Consider the following 23,464-nt stretch of genomic DNA (forward strand, 5'->3'; position numbering starts at 1 on the left):
CTGAGGCCCACTTAAGATGTTACCTAGTAAGGTAACGAAACATCTGGAAATGAACCTTCCAGCTCAGTGAGCAAACCTACATCCAAAACCTCAACCTGAGCTACAAATCTCAAAACTTGCCAAAACTTTAGTGATTCTTGCCTCATAAACAAGATTGCTTACCTGTAGGTGGAAGGCTATGGATCTTCATTTGATTCAGTTGCAACTCAAACTTGATGTTGAGGATCACCAGGCTGCTGTTCTGTTGCTTTGAAGGTGGAGGATTGTGTGTCATTGTGGGCAGTTGTGAAAAAGACTTTTATACAGCTTTAGTAAAAGCAGGCAACAGCCAAAACAAGCTGTACAAATATAAACCTGCACAAGCATACTAGACGTTTCTTCCCCCGCACACTGGGAGTCATGCAAGAACTGTGCTACTGCAAATCAGGCTTATGTTATTGGGATGTTGGGAATTAAAGTAAAAATCACATTATGTGAAAGTGCGTTAATAAAGAACTACTTGTGGACAGATAGATGACAAATCAGAGATGCTGGAAATGAGCATAGAGTCAAAGAGTTATAGAGTTGTGCAGCATGGAAAAAGACCCTTCAGTCCAACTCATCCATGTCGACCAGCTATCTTGAATTAATCTAATTCCATTTGGCCCATATCACTCCCAACCCTTTCTGTTCATATACCCATCCAGATGCTTTTTAAATGTTGTACTAGCCTCCTGCACTTCCTCTGACAGCTCATTCCATACATGCACCACCCTCTGCGTGAAAAAGTTGTCCCTGAGGTCCCTTCTAAATCTTTTCCCTCAAACCTGTGCCTTCTAGTTTTGGATCCCCCACCCCCATTCTGGGGAAAATACCTTGGCTATTCACCCTATCCATGCCCCTCACGATTTTGTAAACCTTTATAACGTGTCAGATACAGACCGCCAGTCAACAATCCACAAGCCAGAGACACAGCCAGACAGAACGGATTCGGGATGGTCCAGGTAATGATTACAGACGCGCACAACAGACTTCACAAATACAGACAAGAAATTGCGCGCCAAAAGTCGTTAATTTCAAAAACCACTAATCAGGAATGGACCCAGACCATAGAATGGGCTGTCACCATAGGACAGAACAGACCACACACCGCAAAAAAACGGCACTAAAAGAAAACATGGCCAAACTAACACACAACAAAGAGGACACCACAACACATACCTGGGTTAAAAACCTCTCCCACAGACAGGTCACAGACACGGAAAGAACAATACTGGCCAAGGGACTCAACTACAACCACAGGGACGCCAAGACAGCAGACTTCCTAGCAGCACTAGAATGCACACTCAGGAACAATGGACTGACAGAAGAGACACAACAAACAGTGAGGCAAAGTATCGTACCGCTGATAACAAGGAAAAGACAAACACATAACCTCAACACCAAGGAGAGGGAAGCACTAAAATCACTAAGAAACGATAAGAACATAATCATACTACCAGCAGACAAAGGCAGAAAGACGGTCACCCTGGACAAAGCAGAGTACATCCAAAAAGCACAACAACTACTTGCAGATATCAACACCTACCAAAAGAGGGAGTTTGACCCCACCCCACAGCTCACCAATAGGATAAATAACACACTGAGGAATCTACAAAAAAACAGACAGATAACCAGGTCGGACCTACAAAGAATGAAACCTGAAAGCAACAACACCCCCAGATTCTATGGACTACCTAAAGTGCACAAACCAGACATCCCACTCAGACCCATAGTATCACTACCAGGGACACCATCACACAAACTGGCTAAAGAACTACAGCAGAAACTGAAACACCTGATCAGCGGATCCAGACACTCTATACAATCAACACAGGAATTCTTGGATATCATCAGAAATATACACATAGACAAGGAAGAAACTGTTCACCTCTATTGATAAAACCTAGCCAGAGAAACAATAGCCAACCTGCTGGACATACAGAACAGACAACAGGACGTGGAACCTATCAACAAAGACGGCATACTTAAACTACTGGACTTGTCCCTCACAACACACTTCACATTCAACAACCAGATATACGAATAAATCAACGGAACACCCATGGGCTCACCGATCTCTGGACTCATAGCAGAAGCAGTAATGCAAAGGTTAGAACAAACAGTCTTACCACAAATTCAACCCAAACTCTGGGTCAGATATGTTGATGACACCTTTGTAATCATTAAAACACAGAAATAGAGAAAACACACCGGATCATCAACGCCACACTAACAGGAATCCTATTCACGAGAGAAGAAGAAAAGGATAACCAACTCCCATTCCTAGACGTGATGGTACAGAGAACACCGAATGGAGAATTCACCACAAAGGTATACAGGAAAGCCACACACACAGACCAAGTCCTGAACTACGAAAGCAACCACCCCAACACACACAAACGAAGTTGCATCAAGACACTATTCAAAAGTGCCTCAACACACTGCAGCACACCAGAACTGCAAAAAGAGGAAGAGGAACACCTGTACAAGGTATTCGCCAAAAACGGATACCCGCGCAATTTCATCAATAGGTGCCTAAGAGAAAGACAACGGAACAAGGACATGCCGCAACCCAAAGGACTAGCCACACTACCATACATCAGGAGCATTTCAGAACTGACAGCCAGATTACTGCGACCACTAGGACTTATAACAGCACACAAACCAACAGCCACCCTCAGACAACAACTCACCAGAACGAAGGACCCGATACCCAGCATGAGCAAAACTAATGTAGTGTACAAAATCCCATGCAAGGACTGCACAAAACACTATATAGGACAAACAGGAAGACAGCTAACGATCCGTATCCATGAACATCAACTCGCCACGAAACGCCACGACCAGCTATCCTTAGTAGCCACACACGTAGACGACAAGCAACATGAAGACTGGGACAACACTACCATTATAGGGCAAGCCAAACAAAGAACAGCCAGGGATTTCCTAGAAGCATGGCACTCATCTACAAACTCCATCAACAAACACATCGACCTGGACCCAATATACCGGCCACTACAGCGGACAGATGAAACTGACAACCGGAAGCGGCAGGGACAGGCCACTATAAATGCCGGAGGAAACACCACAGAAGCGCTTCACAGGAGGCTCCCAAGCACTGAGGATGTCACCTAGATAGGGGACGAAACATTTGCAACAAAAATTTTCAGCTCGGCGAACAGAACCACAACAACGAGCACCCGAGCTACAAATCTTCACCCAAACTTTATAACATCACCCCTCTCAGCCACCAACACCCCAAGGAAAATAGTGCCAGCCTATTCAGCCTCTGTCTTCAGCTTAAACCCTCCAACCCTGGCCAACACCCATGTAAATTTTTTCTGAACCTTTGCAAGTTTCACAACATCCTTCCAATAGTAGGGGGAGCATTTCCTGCGAACCCTGATGATGATGTAACATGCCAATCCCTGCCCTTTCTTGCTCCCTCACAGCTGACATATTATTTACCAGTGGACCAAATTGATACTCATACAGAGTTGTGGCAAACTTAGATCTGCCTTCTACAGTCCTACCAAACTCAAATATTGCTGGATCAAATAAATCAGATCTACCACACATGCTACTAAAATTTGAGGATCATCCCCAGTGCTATCATAATTTAGCTCTGTCCTAATTTCTACAAAAAGAATGTTAAAATGAAGCCCTTAAGAGAAAGGTTTGGTTTGGGGAAAGAAAGGTTATTAGTGCCCTCCAAGATGATCCTGGGATACTAAATAGTTTGGTCTAAGAAAGTGAGAGCCACAAGGTTTAGAAAGATTTGGCTAACCAAACCAATAATGTGGAAATACACTGAATAGCAATTCACCTTGATGTATTTCAATTGTGAAAGTCTTGAGTTTTTTGCATCAGAAACAAATACAAGAACTTTGCCAACACCAATGAACATGTTGACATCAATAAATTCTGATATCCAACCTAGAAATACAGCATGTAATCCTTGAAGACCACAATTTGTGAAAATAACAGAATTTCATAGAAATATTAAACATAAAAATTTGTACCATGTTAAAAATTAGTTTAAATTCAGGATATTTGTTCAAAATATTTAAAACAAGTGATGGAACAAGCCATTTGTAGGACCGAAATTAATGAATAACAACGTAGCAGCTCAACGCAGCAATAATTGAAATCAAACAGCCATCTTAGATCAAAAACATCTCGTGGTTTCACTCTCCCAGAGGAGATGCAATTACTTCTTTTAAAAAGACAAAGATTTGTTATTCTTTCTTGACCCAGAACTGAGTATGTAATGACAGAATCTGTACAATCTGTATTTTGTCCAGTCAGCCATGATCAGAGGCCTACGTGATGTAGTAATTCACAACCTGAATTACTTCTGTGTCTTTAACATTTAAAGCCATCTCAAGACACTGCGTAGTGACAAAGATAACGGTAGCCAATGAAGGAATAATTGAAAGAGTGACCAAAATCTTAGATGTGGAGCTGGATTTCAAAGAGCATTTTGTGGTCAGTGTGCAGATAGGTTTTCTAAGGAGTTCTATTGAGGTTTATTTATTCATTCATGGGATATGGGTGTTGTTGCTTACCCTAATTGCTGTGTAGAAAATGGTGTTGACCTGCCTTCTCGAGCTGCTAGAATGTGCTGTCATGAAAAGAGTTCCAGGATTTTGACCCAGCAGCAATGAAGAAACAGTGCTATAGTTTCAAGCCAGGATGGTTTGTGGCTTAGAAAAGAATTAGCAGATATTCTTGTGCTTCTAGGTGGTAGAGGTCAGAGGATTGGAAGGTACTCTTGGGAGGGAGGTGAACTTGTACATGGTACACATTGCACATTGGTGCATGTTGAAAGTGATGCATGTGGTTCTAATCAAGCAGCAGTTTTGTCCGTGATAATGTCAAGCTTCTTAGAGTCATAGAGATGTACGGCACAGAAACAGATCTTTTGATCCAACTCACCATGCTGACCAGATATCCTAAATTAATCTAGTCCCATTTGCCAGCATTTGGTCCATATCCCTTTAAACCCTTCCTATTCATATACCCATCCAATGTTGTAATTGTACCAGCCTCCACCACTTCCTCTAGCAGCTCATTTCATATACGCACCACCCTTTTTTGAAAAAGTTGCCCCTTAGGTCCCTCTTGAATCTTTCCCCTCTCATCTTAAACCTATGCCCTCTAGTTCTAGATTCCCCCACCCCAGGGAAAAGACTTTGTGTCTATTTATCCTATTCATGCTCATGATTTTATAAACCTCTATGAGATCACCCCTCAGCCTCTGATGCTCCAGGGGAAACAGCCCCAGCCTATTCAGCCTCTCCCTATAGCTCAAAACCTCCAACCCTGACAACATCCTTGTCAATCTTTTTTGAACCCTTTCGAGTTTCACAACATCCTATAGCAGGGAGACCAGAATTGCACACAATATTCCAAAAGTGGCCTAACCAAGAGTGTTGTTGGAAATGCACTCATCCAGCAAGTGGAAAGTATTCCTTCACATTCCTAACTTGTGTTTGATAGACTGTGGACAGGCATTGGAGACAAGAGGTGAGTTATTCACTGCAGAATTCCTCACCTCTAACCAGCTCTTGTCCCAACAGTATTTTTACAACTGATCCAGTTCAGTTTCTTGTCATTGGTAACCCTCAGGATGTTGATAGTGGGGGAATGTCAAGAGAGGTTAGATTAGATTAGATTACTTACAGTGTGGAAACAGGCCCTTCGGCCCAACAAGTCCACACCGATCCGCCGAAGCGCAACCCACCCAGACCCATTCCCCTACATTTACCCCTTCACCTAACACTGCGGGCAATTTAGCATGGCCAATTCACCTAACCTGCATATTTTTGGATCGTGGGAGGAAACCGGAGCACCCGGAGGAAACCCACGCAGACACGGGGAGAATGTGCATGGACAGGGATAGAAATTATAGCTCTTGATGTTTCTAGCAATCACATTGCCTAATACAGAGAAAAATAAGAGAGATTTAATTAAAGTCAATTTTCTATAGTTTATTAAAAATAGCAGCAAAGTTTAACATGATGATTTAGTGCATTTTTTTAAACATCAAACTCAGAATCAGTTTAGCCCTTTTTAAAAACAAAAACTTGTTAAATTGCTTTGCTTATTCATCTGAGACAACAAATTCTGTACAAATATTTACAACTGATGTTTCTAGTTTACATATTGACAAATTACACAAGCATTTTATACATATTCACCATTCCGTATTGTGAAAAAGAACTCAAATCATTTCTGTACTATAATTAATAGCAATTACTAAAATTAAAGTATATTGTTTGTTTTTATAACTTGCTGGAATACTCAAGAAAGAAAACATGTAAAATAGAAAATGTTTAAAAAATAATACAAAGTAAAAGTTTTTCGTCCTTTCCACATGTAGACTGGAATGTAAGAAAACCAAAATTTGCCTCTCAGTTTCCACGAGTGCAAAACAAAAAGCTTTAATCTTGTTTCTCCTTTTACCAATGTTTCCATTCTGTATACTGCCAAGCAAAACTTGAAAATCTGAAAAGTTGTATTATTGCTTAGTTTTGATAAGTATCTTTAACCACCATATCTCATTTCTACACCACCATCTAAATAGTGCCTAGCCACAGAATAATAGTTAGTTATTTGATCACTCCCTCAGTAGTGATTTATTCCCACAGTTTATGTCCAATTCAGAATCAGCATAGTACAGGCTTTGAAAAGAAAGAGAGTAAAACTGGAGTCAGGGCTTTTATCAAGCCACTCTTTACTTTGTCATTACAAAGTGCACATGTTGAAACTATTATCATATACTGTCTTGGCTAGAAACGTTACTGTAAGAAATGATGGTCTTAGGGCCTAATAAATTATACAAAAATGAGCATTATTAAAATACTTGGCTCACCTCTCCCCTTTCTGACTAAACAAATCTGTAACAGTTCCACAGCACTGCATGGAATTCAAATATGATATATCAAATATTGGAATTCAAATATACCATTATCTAATCAAGACATAACCCTTAAATGAATCTTATGGAAAATCATTCCAAAGCCTGATAGTATGTCTCATGCTCACTGAACTAAAGACAGTCTGGGTAAATTTAACAATATATCCATACAAGAGGTAAGCAAATGAGGGCCAGAATGGAGAGGTCTCCTTTGGATACCTGTACCATGGTAATTGGACATTTGAATGCAGCAACTGAATGAGATGTCCACCAACCACAGAGATCAGATGTATCAACAGATAGGAAGGGAAAATTACTTTGGAGGGGACAAGCTATAGAGCTCAAACCACCTTACCTCATCCAATCGAGTCAAACTGCTCATCTTCCATGGGTCATGAGTCCATTGCCTTTTCCGATACTGTTCTGTTGGATTTGTACTGTTGTTGAAAAAACTACATCATCTTTAACCATCTTGAGCAATTTGTCAACTGTGATTAAATAAATAACTGTACAATATAGCAAATAAATCTGAAGAACATCAAAACTAGCTGAGCTATTCCATCAATTGGTTATCAAAAACTATTGCAGTGCATAACTAAGTCAAGACCATTTTGGGTTTTTATTTCTGGAAAGTGACTTAAATTTGCTCTAACTAAAGCAGTAGTGTGTAACATGATGTTCAGAAATTAGCTGGCGTTTTGCATACCCTTGTCCTAAATTGCACTAAATCCTATTCATTCATTATCCCTGTATTCACTCAATTAAACAATGCGTCAATTTTAAAATTAATATCCTTGTTTCCTGATCCTTCCAAGTACTCAGCTCTCTCTCTAATATCTGTAAACACCTGCAACCCTCCAAGATATTTGCACTCCTTTAATTTTGGCCTCTTGTGAAACCTTTATGTTCATCATTCCACTGTTGGTAACCTTGCCTTAAGGTGCCAAGGTGTTAAAGTATGGAATTCCTCAGATAAACCTCTCCTCCTTTCTTCAAAAATGTTCCTTAAAATCCATTCCATTGATCAAGCTCTTTATCACCTGTTCTAATCTCTCCTAATGTGGACTGGTGTCAAGGTTTGTTTTATAATGCCCCTGTGAAGTATTTTGGGATGCTTTATAATGTAAAAGCTGCTACATAAATACAAGCTGTTTATATATTTGCCAAAGGAAAGCACACTAATATGGTCCCTTTTATACATAAACAGCAGCAGCCAACTACCAACACTACAATAAAGTAACCATGTGCAATAAAAAATTCATTTCATGCAAAATTTTATACAAGATTCAAGTTTCTTTCTAAATATTCCATAGGTTAGGCCCTCTGTAAAGATTATGCTCAATAGAATTTGGTAGATTGATTTTGTTAGCAATAGCAATAATGAACCTGTAGAATGATTGGCATATGGTTTCACAGCTCCGCTCATGGGAGACTGCAAAGTTGCATTGCATTGTTCTCCCTATACACTATCCTGAATGACAATGACAGTGAAGGTCTCAAGAAAACAAAACCATAATAAACATTGATCTCTTGATACAAAGAATGTTGGTAAGTAAGGGAGGAAAATCTATGAAGGCTTCATATAAAAAGAACAGAACAGATAATAGCACAGAAATTGGCCATTTAGTCCAGCACATATATGTTGTTTATGCTCCACAGCCTGTTCCCAATTGACTTCACCTCCATGCAAAAAAAATCACCTCTTGATTTGTTGTTCTCATGTACCTATCTGGCTTTACTTTAAATAGTATTCATCACAACAACTTTACATGATAGCAATTTCCACATTCTAAGCTTTCCCCTGATTTTGATACATGTGGCAAAGTCTTCATTGATATTTCTGCTGTTTCGTGGTGATGAAAGCAATCTGCAAAGATGATGTCTGGCATTGCTACTGGTTCCACTGCACAGCCTGTAGACCAATGTCGAAGCTTGATGCTTTTCAATTTAGTCTGAAGAAATATGAAGCATAAAGATTTCACCTGCAATTCCTGCTTTGTGCATTCTTGTACAAAACTGTAATCAAAACACAAAGAAAATGTTCATTTGCTGTGTTCCATTTGAAGTAAAATTAGCTTGCCTCACTGGAAAGACGAAGACAAAAAAGGAAGGAAAGATGGTATTGGTTAGGACATTGAACTTCTAGGATTAGACATATAAACCAGCCCAGACATCTTGATTCTCTGCCTGCTGTAATGATTCCTAGTGGAGCAGTTTTCAATGCTTTTAACTCCATTCAAACTGAGTGCACATTTGACAGAGTCATAGAGTTGTACAGTATGGAAACAGATCCTTTGGTCCAACTTGTCCATGCTGACCAGATATCCTAAATTAATCTTTACTCATTTGCCAGCACTTGGCCCATATCCCTCGAAACCCTTCTTATTCATATACCCATCCAGATGGTCTTTAAATGTTGCAATTGTCCCAGCTTCCACCACTTCCTCTGACAGCTCATTCCATACACACACCACCTTCTGTGTGAAAAAGTTGCCCTTTACATTCCTTTTAAATCTTTCCCCTCTCACCCTAAACCTATGCTCTCTAGCTCTGGACTCACCCAACCCAGGGAAAATATCTTGTTTATTTACCTTATTCATGCCCCTCATGATTTTATAAAACTTTATAACATCACCCCTCGGCCTCTAATGATCCAGGGAAAACAGACCCACACTATTCAGCCTCTCCCTATAGCTCAAACCCTTCAACCCTGGCTACATCCTTGTAAATAATTTCTGAACCCTTCAAGTTTCACAACATCCTTCCTATAAGAGGGAGACTAAAATTGCACGCAATATTCCAAAAGTGGCCTAACCAATGTCCTGTACAGCTGCAACATGACCTCCCAACTCCTGTACTCAATACTCTGATCAATAAAGGCAAGTGTACCAAACACTTTCTTCACTATTCTCTCTACCTGTGACTCTATTTTCAAGGAACAATGAACCTACACTTCAAGTCTACAGCTTGGTGGTTGGGGAACACTTTCAAAGTTTGTGGACAAGACAAAATTTGAAAGAATTATAAACTGTGAGGATTGGTGCAGAGTTTCAACACAACATTAACATGTTGGTGGATTGGGAGGAGAGATGGCAGGTGAGTTCAATGGAGAGAAATGTGAGGTGATACCTCTTGATGCATGTTACAACATGAAGATTCAATATAAAATATATACTCTAAAGTGTGTGCAGGAGCAGAGAAACCCGAGTGTTTATATGTGCATAAGTCATTAAAAATGGTAGGACAGTTAGAGAGAGAGTTGTTAATATTTATATAGTATTCTAGGCCCTATCAGTAGGGGCATTGAGCACAAGAGTAGGGAAGTTATGCTGAACCAATCTAGGAGGCTGGTTAGACCACACCTGGAGTACTGTTCAGAACATCATACTTTAGCAAGGAATGTGAATGTATTGGAAAGAGTGCAGAATGCATTTACAAGAGTGCTTCTAGGGATGAGAAACCTCATTATGGAGACAGTTTGGAGAAGGTGGAGAGGAAAAGATGAGGGGAGATTTAGCAAAATTCTAGAATACTAGAATTTCGTTCCATTATCTAAGTAAAGATATACTTGCATTAGAGGCAATCCAGAGACGGTTCAGCAGGTTGATTCCGAATACAGAGAGATTTTGGAGAGACTCCTCTCTTCCCTTCCTCAATACCCCTGTTTCATTTTGGGATAGACTGGCCACTATAAACTCACTCCCTGAGTTACATGGACTGTACATTCTCGCACCCTGCTTCCTGTAAAAACTCTGTCGCATTTGTTCCGATGATGCCAACTTTGACAAGGGGGCTCTGAAATGTGCACCTTCTTCCTCAACTGAGGATTTTCAACACCTTTGTTCTCAGGGCCCTCAACCGGGTCTGACCCATCTCCTGCACTTCGGCCCCCACCCCCTCTCTTCACTCCCACAATGGCGATAGGATTCCCCTTGGCCTCACCCACCATCCCACCAGCATCCACATCCAGAGGATCATTAGCTGGCATTTCTGCAACCTCCAGTGTGATGCCATCACCAGATACATATTCCCATTTCCTCCCTTGTCAGCCTTCTGCAGGGATTGTTCCCTCTGGGACACACTGGTCCATACTTCCTTCACTCCCAACACATCCCCGACAGCCCCATGGCACCTTCCCCTGCAACTGCAGAAGGTGTAACACCTGTCTGTTTACTTCCTCCCTCCCCAGTATCCAAGGGCCCAGACATATTTTCCAGATGAAGTAGCACTTTACTTGCACTTCACACAATCTAGTTCACTGCATTCGCTGCTCACAATGTGGTCTCCTCTACATTGGGGAAACGAAGCATAGACTGGGTGACCGCTTCACAGAACAGTTGCATTCTGCCCGTAGTAAAGACCCTGAGCTTCCAGTTGCCTACCACTTCAACAGTCCACCCTGTTCCCTGTCCAACGTCTCTGTTTCAGGTTTGCTGCAGTGCTACAGCAAAGCTCAGCTCAAGCTGAAGGAACAGCACCCCATTTTCTGCCAGAGGACCCTGCAGACCTCTGGACTCAATATCAAGTTCAATAACTTCAGGGCTTGAGCTCTCCTATGTCCTTACCCCAACCCACACAAACAAGACCTTGTAATCACACAGTCTGGTATTACACACCACCCATTACAGTCACCATTAAAAGCTATTAAATCTTTTAGCCAGGTTGTTATCCACTTCTTTGTCTGACCAACTGTTCTTCTCTTCCTTTGGGCTCTATCCCAATCTATCGCTTATTCCTTACCCCTTCTCCCCACCCTACCTTCTACACATAAATCAGCATTTTTCTAGCTACCAGCAGTTCTGAGGAAGGGTCACTCGACCTGAAAAATTAACTCTGATTTCTCCCCACTGCAAAACTTTCCAGCAATTTTTGTTTTTGATTCTTTTATGGAGAGATTTTTTTAGGATAGGTTTAGTGGTTTGGGCTTGCATTCATTGGAATTTAGAAAAATTAGAGAAGATCTTATTAAAATATACAAGATTCTTTGGAGGCTTGATAGGGAAGATGTGGAGATGTTATTTCCTTCAGTGTACCAGCACTGACAGTAGGCAAGAAACCATCCACAAACCAGATGCTCCCTGTTTCTGATTGAAGCATTCCATTGGGAAAGTCTGGTGCTTCTTCTTCAAAATGGAAAGTGGGTGTCACTGGCAAGGCCAACATCTGTTGCCCATCCTAAAGTGCACTTGATCTAAGTGACATGCCAGGCAATTAATGCTGAGGGTGTAAAGTCACATGTGGATCAAACTAGGTAAGGACAATAGATTTAAACATATCATATTTTAATTATATAGTTGTCAGGATCATTGGTGTTAGATTTATATTCCAAATTTGTTGATTGACTTAAAATTCCACAAGTTGCCACAATAGAATTTGAAACCAGATGTCCATTAGCCTGGGTCTCTCGCTTGCTGGATTCATGTCCATCTCCCCTCTAAAGTAGCAAGGGCATAAAAACTAACAACAAAGGACACATTTCTAAATGCTAGCTTCCAAGTATAAATTATGTCATAAATAAGAAGAATGCTATTGAGAAGAAATAGTAAGGAAAGTCATCAAACTCTAACTAACAATTAAGTATTAAAGAGAAGAGAAATTGGTACACTTACTTGAGACTTTACCTGAGTATTAAGAACTGCCTACTGTAAATTAATTCGAACATCAATCTGTTGAATGTGTTCTGACATCCAGTGTGTAATTGTTGGGCTCCATAGCCTGTAGAATGAGAACAGATAGCTGTAAACCATAACACAAACTCCCTCACTGTCTAGCGGGTAAGAACAATGTTCAATGTAACATTTGGGCACACAGATAACAAAGGCTTATCTTAACTAACACGGCAGGATGGCTACAATTGATTTCAACCCCCACTATGAATTCTGTTACTGAATGTTAGGAGTTGTGTGCATCAACAAAACAAAGACACTTGTGCAGGTAAATGTGAATGCTTTCAGTCAAATTGGTTGGTTGATCTAAGCATTGAAACACTATGACTGGGCTCAGTGTCCCTGAGCTGGGGACAGAGAAAAGATCACTGCAGATTTCCTTCCTTGCACAATATCCAATGATCTGTGCCGACGGTTAGGGAAGATCGAGACAGCATGTGGGTGTGAGGGTGAGACAAAGCAGGACCCTAATGACTAGATCATTTTTCTGGATCCCAGCCCCAAAACATGCTCTGGCTTTGGACAGTATTCTGAATGCCCATTCAATGCCCAATTAAGGAGTGAGTTCCTGAACCTGGAAGACCAATAGGAGCCCCTCCATTAGTCTTTCAAAAGAGTAAGGAAGGAAATTAAATAATTATTCAGATCAACCCAGTTTTGAAAATAACATTGTTGGAAGTTCAAAATGCATGGAGTAATGGTGTACTTACCTAATGTACATCCCAAGTATAAAACAAAGGGAAGATTTTAAGAGGGATAGTACAAATTAATCATTTATGAAACTTTGTCAAACTTACCATATTGTCTCAATATGGGGACAATCTTTTAAACTCTGAGTCAGCCTCTGGGCTCCAGTGTCTGTGATTTTATTAAATTTAACACTACAGAAATAAAATAAAAGGGCTCAGTTAACATTACTGTTTGAAAGCCAAGTCTAATTCAAACAAGTAAAACCATTACACTTATATACAGGGCCTCTAAAATGTAATTTCCAATATATTTCACTGTTTTAAAACAAAATGTAATGCTATCAGTCTCACATCTGCTCCTACGTCTTATGGTCTTATTAAGAGCAATGTGGAATACAAGAGCAGGGAGGTTAAAGGAATGGAGAAAAGGCAAGAAAGAGTTGGAAGTTTATCAGATCAGCCATGATCCCACTGAATAGCAGAGCAGATTAGATGGACTGAATAGCTAGTTCTGCTTCTTAGTTTTACGGACTTGGGAACTGCAAATGGACAGAATGGGGTAGAAAATCATTTAAGCTTGTTTTTCAATCCAAAACAGGCAGATGGAGTGCTGTAAACCTGTGCCACAAGTCAGGTGGATGCTTTAACAATAGCGACCATCACATTTCCAGAAACATTTCACCTGAGACTGAGGATCAAACCTGGCTCATGGGCCTTGATCAATATCTCATGTTAACATCTTAGCCTGCACAATGGGTCAAGATCAGGTCAGCAGTGACCTGCTAGGAGGAACACACTTTCCCAATCCCAGCTCTCCAATGGAGAGGGATGTGACAAAGACCCACCTTGTCATTTCTTTGGCAGCATTCAATAAGCATTCCCTTTTGTAACACTCAAGTTGCTGTAGAACTTGTAAACAAAGAGGATCTTCACCAGGTTCACACATAATCACAGATTTAACAGAGTCTTTGGAAACAGACCCAAGATGCTTCTGTGTATTTATGTTGATCCTACACTGCTTCATAATGGAGATACTGGGGTGATCCAAAGCAGCAAGGATCAGAATAATGAGAGCTGTACTCTAGATCACAGCTCAGATGCAGGACTTCAGTCTGTAGAAATCTCTTTATATTGTGCAATTTACACATACCAATTTCGACAATAATTTCAGCAAGGAAGGATCAGTATAGCTAGAAACAAAGAGAGGTGCAAGTAATTACCCCCAGACTTGTTTTTACATAGTTATCACCAACTTGATACTTACTCTAGAACTTTCAACGACTTCATTATCGGGAGTATTTCTGCTAATTTTTCTGCCCCTTTGTCACCAATGATATTGTCATACAGACTGTAAAATAAAGTGAAATGGGATCAGACAAAGGACGGATTAGTAATTAGTTGTATTTTTGACATGGCAGAAGAGGCGACTGAAATTAGTGTTAAATTAAAATAATTAACTTAGCTTGATGCAACCTCAAAAGTATTAGTATGAAAAGAACCCCACCAAATAAAACACTCAAATGATAAAATATTACAGGTGTACAAAGCAAACAGGTTCATTTCAGGATGTTTATAGGTGAAGTATTAAAATCTAATTTCTAATTAACGGTAGGTTAAAAAGCTTGAAATCACCAACTCCAGATTTATTTTCACATAAGGCAGACATATCTATGATCACATTGTGGCAGCAGTGGAGTGTTCTCTTGACATGACACTGTGGAATGGCAGGACAGACACTGGATCTCAACATTGAATGTTTTTCTATGAGTGAATGGATGAGTCAGAAAAACTCATTCACAAGCACTTTTGGAGGAGCAAGGGAACAGGTCACCTGAGAGATGGTTTCAGGACTCTTGAAAGAGGACAGGTTTGTGGGAAAATGTCTGGCAAGATTCAGCAATGTCCTTAAACTGACATGGGAAGTAAAGCAATTGCATGGAACAATTAAAACTGACTTAAATTTTAATAATATTTTTGCCAATTTGTGTTAAACAGATCCTTCCAGCATCTGGGACACATCACTGTAAACTTATGTGTTAATTTTAAAAGTTTAATTAAAATTCCTGGATGTTGCTGCTAGAAAATCCAAAGAGTAAGTTTGATTTGATTTGATTTATTGTTGTCAGATGTAGCTGAGTACAGTTAAAAGTTTTGTTTTGCAAGCAGTACAAGGACATACAGCTCATATGGTGTTTAGACAGAACGAGACATGCAAGGTTACAGCTACACAGGAGGTGCACCAAAGCAAGATCAATGTTAGATTTGAAATTAGAGAGGTCCATAACAGTGGGGAAGTTGTTCTTGAACTTGTTGTTTCATGTGTTTAAGTTCCTGTATCTCCTGCCTGACGGAAGAGATTGGAAGAGAGTATTACTGGGATTGGAAGGGTCTTTGATGTTGTTGGTTGCTTTTCCATGGCAATGAGAAGTCTAAATGGAGTCCATGGCTGGGAGATTGGCTTGCGTGACGAAAAATAAGGTTACACCTTGGGTGTAGGAGCTTCTATGACAAAGTTATTCTCCTAAAATACCTCAAAAAGTATTTACTTTAAAACCTACCTCAGTGTCTTTAAAAACTTCAGGTTGGGAAGTGATCTAGCCAGCTCCTGTGCTCCTCGGTCAGCTATTTGGTTCCGCGACAATCTGAAAAGCAAAATAAAAGCAAGTTACTTCAAAATAATTTGGATATTCAATCAATATTTAAGGATGATAAGAAAATACTGAACTAAGATAGTAATAAATTACGGTGTTGCAGTTTTCCATACTGCAGTTGTAATTTTGGAATACTCTGGAGCTAATCCATGAGTAAAGGCAAACTAGAAAAATGTACTGCTCAATGTACATTTATAATCTATTACTGAATCTGCTGTGACCTTAGTCAGTCAGAGAGAATGGTCCGTTAAGTGTTGTAACAAAGATTACCAAGTTTGCTTGGACTTTTCCTGTGAGGTGTGACTTCTCTTATTCCCTTCCTTCTCTCCCCCTGCCATACTCCTGCTATTTAGTCACCTGAAGAGAGAGGAGAAAGGCTAGGAAGAGAAGGAGGGAAGGAGATGGTGACAACAGGGAAGATGGAGAGGGAGGAGGCACAGAGAGAAGGAGAAGGGGAGGGTGTGGGAATAAAAGATACAAAAAGCAGACACAGGAAAGTTGAGGAGATGGAGAGTACAATGGAAAAGGATAATTGTAAAAGGTTGAGGGAACAGTGACAGGAACAACTGACCTTTAGGTGATTAAGTTTCAGGTACAGCAGAAAAACCTTGGCTTTTAAAATGGGCATTGCACGTAGACAGTAAAAAGTGCACCCAGTCCAGAAATGAATGTAATATTTTTTTTAAAATACACAAATATTGTAATCACTCGTATGTATGGTTTGAAATACAAGACACATTAACATATACAGAACAATCTCGGTTATCTGAACATCAATTAACCGAAGTTTGGATCATCCGAACAAGATCCCAAGGTCCCATAAGTTCTTCCTTTGTTTACGATCATATCCGAACAAAATACTCCCCGCCTGTCTCGTTCGGATAATCAAGGTTGTCCTGTATTTCAAAATGTTGTTGAGTAAATATTTTAACTTACGTCAGTTTTTCTAGCGATGTTAGATTAGACAACACCTTTGCTAGTCTCTCAGCTCCTTCATCTCCAATTTTGTTTTCACTCATTTTAACTTTCTGGGAGCTTGGACCTTCAAGACTAGAAGAAAATATCAGAAGATTTCAGTTGTAAGCGAACCATTCCAGTAATAAAGTATAAAGTTTGGCACAAGTTAAGAATTGTTATAGGTGGAATAGTTTATCTGCTTTTGGTGTGGTGAAATCTAGCCTGTGAACCTGCATTGCTCCAATAAGTGGAGACTTCATTTCCTGCAATGTATTCCATATACAATATTCCTATGGGTTATATTGCGATGCAGATAGGAGGAGATAGAGATAGCTAGACCTAATTATGTAAAGTTAAAGGATATGTTAACAACAGGGAAATTCAAGTCTCATAAGATGCTACATTCTGTTCACTTCCCTGTATGCCTCAGAAAGCTGGACAATAAGTTAAGATCTATGAAAGAACATAGAGGCCTTTGAAATATGAACACCAAGACATATGCTAAAAATTTCATACACAGATCACATAACAAGCAAAGAAGTGTTTGAAATTGCAATTCCTAAAATGTGACACTCAGAAAATAAAATGTCAATCTTTCACTGATGTGGTCAAAGTTGACAAGTGGCAGAGATCTCTTCTAAAAGATAAAGTGGAGGGCAGAAGAAAGCAGGGTCAGTCTAGGTATAGTTGGATGATGGATGTCACTGAACACTTGTGGATACGCTTCAGCAGATGCTTAAGAATGGTGCAAAACAGCCAAGCATGATAGAGTCATACATCACGGAAACAGACCCTTCGGTCCAACCAGTCCATGCTGAACATAATCCCAAACTAAACTAGTCCCACCTGTCTGCTCCTGGCGCATATGCCTCCAAACCTTTCCTATTCATGTACTTATCCAAATGTCTTTTAAACGTTGTAATTGTACCTACATCCACCACTTCCTCAGGAAGTTCATTCCACATGCGAACCGCCCACTGTGTAAAAGAAATTGCTTCCCATGTCTTTTCTAAATCTCTTTCCTCTCACCTTAAAATGTGTCCCCTTGTCTTGAAACTCTCACCCTAAGGAAAGGACAACTATCATTAACTCTATCTATTATTTTATAAACTTTTATCAGGTTACCTCTCAACCTCCTATACTCCAATGATATATCATGATCTCCTGTCATAGGTACAGAAGCAGCACTGTATTACTTGACCTAAGATTTTGCCTTATAGAATAACAGCATTTATGGGGCAAACATTTGTGTAAAAGACTAAATTATAGAACAGCCACCATAAAACCGATATAAAATCAATTAATCGTTCCCTTGGCGATGGACAAACCCAATGTGAAATTGCTTCGATTTTAGACACAATGCATGGAGCAAACACATGACAGACAATTACATTTGAGTCAATACTTCTTCCTACAGAATAATCATATCGCATTGTCTTTATAAACACACCACATTGTAAATAATACAAGTACAGTTCTAAATATAGATGCATTTTGAAATGCATTAATGAAATCCACCTGTGTGTTCTAATTCATTAGCCAAACATTATGGAATGATTCAGTTTAATGTGAAAATACAGCTTTATTATTTATCCAACATTAAGCTAGTTTCTTGTTTCTGTTTAACTCGCACACCAGATAAAGCTGTGATTTTCCAGTTTGATGAAGAATCAGTATGTTTTTATGAAAATACTGGAAATGTCAAATTGAGATTTTCAAATTGAAAATACCAACATTTTCAAATTGGAAATTTTGAATTAGAAATTTTGCAAATGTAAAATAGAAAATAGTGCAAGTTATTAATTAAAATACTAGAAATGTCAAATTGGAAATTTCCAATGGTGCAACAGATTAGATGCTATTAATTGTTTAGATTTTCACTTCAAATAGAGTGAGGTTAATTTATAAGACATACAAAGTAAACCATTGATAAATACATTAAATTTTTACTTACTCTAGATACTTCAAAAATGCCAGAGCTGGTAGAATCTTAGTTAATTTTTGAAACCCCTGAGGTCCATCCACTGGGCCAAGACTGTAAGATTGAAATAGCTATTTTAGTAAGCCACTATTTTGCGACTCTCTATAATAGTAAACAAAGAGTTTTAAAGAACAACATTTATGGGGCAACATCCAAGCAAAAGGCTAGATTACAAAACCGTGAATCATACTGACGACACTGTAAACAAAGTAAAGAGCTGAATGAATCATTGATGAAGGTGGCCAGGAGCAACAGTCAAGTAGCTGTTGATAAAAATGTTAAAAATAAACATGGGATGCTCAGCTTTATGATTAAATAGCGAATATGAGAGTGATGGTGCAATGCTGAATCTTTATAATTTACAGCAGAAAACTGGGATATACTTTTACTTAACAGTACGTTGGGAGTGAGAGAGCCAATTTCTGACCCTAGGGAAGTGGGACTGGAGATAGTTACAATAAAATCATAGACCCCCTACAGTGTGGAAGCTATTTGGCCCTTTGAGTCTACACTGACCCTCTGAAGAGCATCCCAACCAGACCCACACCCCAGCACTATCCCTGTAAACCTAATTCGCACACTTTGGTGCAATTTAACATGGCTAATCGACATAAACTGCACATCTTTGGACTATGGGAGGAAACATGTAGCACACAGTGGAAACCTATGCAGACAGGGAGAAAACATGCAAACTCCACACAGTCAGTTGCCCAAGGCAGGAATTTGAACCAGGCCTTTAGCATTATGCAGCAGTGGTGCTAATTACTGAGCCACTGTAGGGACCAACAACACCAAAGTGCAAACCAATCCCTAAACCTTTGACAGGGAGAATCCATTCCTGAAAGATGGGGAAGAGGGTCTGATCTCAGGTCAGGGTGTCGCAGTGGGAGGTTTGTGTAGAAGTTGGTCTGATGTTGGCCAAGTTTTGGGGTCTGGAGGCAGCTGGCCTCTAATGGCCACAAGCAGTACTGTGTTAGCATTCTCTTTTATTTGTTCACAGGTTATGGACGCTGCTGGCTGGGTCAGGATTTATTTCCAAAAGCCTAAACACCACAGGACAGTTAAAAGTCAACCAAATTGCTCTAGTATTGAATGTAGGTCAGAGCAGGTAAGGATGGCAGATTTCCTTCCTGAAGTGATGTTAGTGAACCTGATAGGCTTTTATGACAATTGTAGCATGGGCACCACTAGACCAGCTTTTAATTCCAGATTTTTAATGAATTCAACTTTCACCATTTGCGATGTTGGGATTCAAAGCCCATGTCCCCCTGAACATTAACATGCTGCTCCAGATTACTAGTCCAATAAAATTACCACTACACCATCCCTCCCCACTTGCTTTCCCCTTGAGGTTATCCGCACATTGCTGCGGCTGCTGGGTTTTCTCCAAGGTTGGGAAACCCAGGCTGTTCACATTTAAAGCTGGAAAGCAGGTTAAATCCGAGGCTTTGAATCTCAGCGACATGTTTAAATTATCACCCTGCCTACAGGCAGTGGGCTGGCCAGTCTCTCTTTACTACACCTCAGTAAAAGCCATAAGGTGATTGCTCAGGACCATCTTTCTGACATGCTGAAAAGGGGGCTCCACTCAAAAAGATGATGGTTGGGACTGGGAAAATGGTGTTGATTTATATGCTGGGTCAACATCTATGGCACAATCTACAAAGCAAAGTGAAACAACTCCACGAAGGCTAGTATCCCATTACCAAGTCACCCTTTACTTACAAGTGCGTAGTCCAATACACTGACCCAGCTAGCTCAAAGCCGGCTTCTAGAGCAAACAGAACCTCTGTTTTTTTTTGTTTATTTTTCTTTTTTTTTATTATCCCCACACTACCGCCTAACTGCGGTAGTGCTTATTTTTCACTCCTGTTTATATCTGTCAGCCAAGGCTCCGTGATTGGACCAGGTTAACAGCCCCATTCAGGAAACTGCTATTTTATGAGGTCCACCTGGCTGATCTTGTTACAATCAGTACACAAAGCAAGGGGAAAGAAAAAGGCAAATTGTTATGATGTCATTTTAAAGAAAAGGCAAATTGTTATGACGTCAAACATCTTTCAAATTAGGAAGAAATAATGTTTAAGAGGAAATTAGTTAAATATTTGAACAGAGATTGTGGATTGAAAAGGAATTCCATTGGGAAAACTGCAAACTGGACCAAACACACTAGTTCTGCACTGCAAGATTCTCTAATAACGGATTCAAAATATTTAGTATCCACCTAATTATAGCAGGCTTTTACTAAAAATATAGTCAAAATTATTCATTGAGAAATGTTATGTTATATTTTCTAAAGTTTGCACCAGCTGTATTCCTGGAGCTAAATTTGTTGTGAAAATTAAGGTATTTTCACAGTGAGTTCACCTGAAATAATTTTCTGGAAGAAGGTTTCTACTGTTCATGGTTAACAGGGAATTTGTTGCCTTGTCTTTGCTGCTTCATTAACAAATTCTGGTGTGAAAAATTTCAAAAATCTTTGTAAAGAAAATCAGTATTTTTTTAAAGGGAGCCAGTGGAAGAAATGCATTTCTTAAAGTATTCACAGAATTTCTTAGCTGAGTAACACAAAAAGATCCTCACTACAAGATTAGAATTTTGCTTTTGCTCTTATCACAGATACAGCAGTGAATAGACCCTCTCAATCCAAGGTTTACCATACAATGGCATAGCTGACTGGTATCACACTAGGACTGTCGTTTCTATCTGAACTGGATGTTCTAAAATGCTAAAGCGTCACTCCTTGAATAATACAGTAGTTTGAAACAAACAGATTTACAAATATTGTTGACAGTACCACGGCTTTCACACTTGTAACCAGCAACTTTAACTTTCTCCATTCAAAACTGGCTTTTTTTTCTCTTTTATGCTACTTAATAGGCGTCATTGACAAACAGAATCAGCTGGAACAACACAGGCTGACAGAGCTTTGTGGCCTCTTTACCTGTGCTGGATGTCCTATGAGCCTGTTACAATGTGGCTAAATAGCCATGGAAAGAACAGTAAGTACCAACTCACATCGCAATCCTCTGCAGGCACTTCCTGAGTTAACAGACACCTTAACCCTAGTCATTGTTATATTCAAACTGAAGAAGCAAGTCAATTCAGAATAATAAAATGATTACTCACGCAAACTCCAGCACCTGTAATGTCCTGACAGCAGGTAGCTCATAGAGTTCACTTCCTGTTGTGTCGTGTGTGCTGTTAGAGGAAAAAATAAGAAAGACAGAAAAGATGAAAATTTCTTTGTTGCACTTCATTACGCAGGGATACCTGTTTGAAATGACATCAGTTTATTTTCTTTCATACTACAGACCTGACACAAAAGCAGAACTATTTTACCTAGACATGTACTGCTTTCTACAAACTTCAAATTCAATTTTCAAATTAAATATCATAATTTAAACAGAAGTAGATGCTTCATGCAAAAAGAAATGAAACAAATAAACTTAGGGAGCAGCCTTCAGAGATCAGGAGCGGGCTACTCAGCCTGTTCTCCATTCAATTAGATCATGGACATCAGATCACCACTGTCTATGGAGTTTGCACATTCTCCCTGTGTCTATGTGGGTTTCCTCCAGTTGCTCCGGTTTCCTCCCACAGTCCAAAAATGTGCAGGTTGGGTGGTAGGCTATAGGAAAGGCAGGGTTACAGGGGTAGAATAGGCGGTTGGGTCTAGGTAGGATACTACTCAGAGGATCAGTGTGGACTTAATGAGCCAAATGGCCTGCTTCCACACTGTGGGAATTCTACGATTCTATGATTCTATGACAGGGTCCCAGGTTCGATTCCAGCCTTGGGTGACTGTGTGGAGTTTGCACATTCTCCCCGTGTCTGCGTGGATTTCCTCCCACAGTCCAAAGATGTGCAGGTTAGGGTGAATTGGCCATGCTAAATTGTCCATAGTGTTAGGTGCATTAGTCAGAGGGAAATGGGTCTGGGTGGGTTACTCTTCGGAGGGTTGGCGTGGACCTGTTGGGCCGAAGGGCCTGTTTCCACACTGTAACCTAAAAACCCGTCCACCCTGATTCTAATAGCCCTTCACTTCTCAGCTGCCCACCCCAACTCTCCCCAAAATCACTGTCTGTGGTGTTATGGTAGCTTTTGATCTTCACATTGGGGTTATGGTGGGAACAAGCTTGTGAAACATTGCCTTAAGTCATTCCCTTCCCCCTTGAAGCATCTCCCTTTTCCTGGATGGCACTGAAGGGCTCCATCTAAAGGTAGAAGTTGGTTACTGCAGGTAGTAGAAAGTGAGGACTGCAGATACTGGGGATCGGAGTCAAGAGTGGTGCTGAAAAGCACAGCAGGTCAGGCAGCATCCGAGGAGTAGGAAAATTGATGTTTCAGGCATGAGCCCTTCATCAGGAATGACTGATGAAGGGCTTATGCCAGAAACGTTGATTCTCCTGCCCCTTGGATGCTACCTAGTCTGCTGTGCTTTTCCAGCACCACACTCTTGACTACTAAAGGTAGTGCCAGGATGGATGAATGAAGTAGCTTTATTATCACGGTGCTGTGAGGCAGCAGTGCTAACCACTGAGCCACCGTGCCGCCCCAAGAGAGTCAAAGATTAT

The 23,464-nt window shown here is 40.1% G+C and overlaps 1 protein-coding gene and 1 long non-coding RNA gene across 9 annotated transcripts in view; one reads left to right on the top strand and one right to left on the bottom strand.

Moving 5' to 3' along the window:
- Positions 1-5,745: 5,745 nt before the first annotated feature.
- ciita (class II, major histocompatibility complex, transactivator) overlaps positions 5,746-23,464 on the bottom strand; it is a 122,600-nt gene continuing 104,881 nt past the window's right edge. For 3 of the 8 annotated variants that reach the window (XM_087997673.1, XM_087997675.1, XM_087997674.1), the window contains exons 15-22: positions 22,017-22,088; positions 18,861-18,941; positions 16,886-16,999; positions 15,857-15,940; positions 14,563-14,646; positions 13,407-13,490; positions 12,553-12,658; positions 5,749-8,959 (exon numbers count right to left, since the gene is read on the bottom strand). In XM_087997673.1, coding sequence (XP_087853799.1) covers positions 12,583-12,658; positions 13,407-13,490; positions 14,563-14,646; positions 15,857-15,940; positions 16,886-16,999; positions 18,861-18,941; positions 22,017-22,088 — 595 coding nt within the window. In that variant the 3' untranslated portion in view covers positions 5,749-8,959; positions 12,553-12,582. Of the gene's footprint in view, positions 8,960-12,552; positions 12,659-13,406; positions 13,491-14,562; positions 14,647-15,856; positions 15,941-16,885; positions 17,000-18,860; positions 18,942-22,016; positions 22,089-23,464 lie in introns of all 8 variants that reach the window. The other 5 variants (XM_087997672.1, XM_087997671.1, XM_087997669.1 and 2 more) reach the window with 5 other exon arrangements.
- The window catches only part of LOC148146569 (uncharacterized), a 39,542-nt gene continuing 35,962 nt past the window's right edge, over positions 19,885-23,464 (top strand). The window contains exons 1-2 of the long non-coding RNA XR_015760529.1: positions 19,885-19,995; positions 21,768-21,889. This is a non-coding gene — a long non-coding RNA (uncharacterized LOC148146569). The remainder of the gene's footprint in view (positions 19,996-21,767; positions 21,890-23,464) is intronic.

Source organism: Chiloscyllium plagiosum, unplaced genomic scaffold, assembly GCF_037043375.1.
Source record: "Chiloscyllium plagiosum isolate Xiang-an unplaced genomic scaffold, Cpla_swu_hap1 HiC_scaffold_20, whole genome shotgun sequence".
NCBI classification, from domain to species: Eukaryota; Metazoa; Chordata; class Chondrichthyes; order Orectolobiformes; family Hemiscylliidae; genus Chiloscyllium; species Chiloscyllium plagiosum.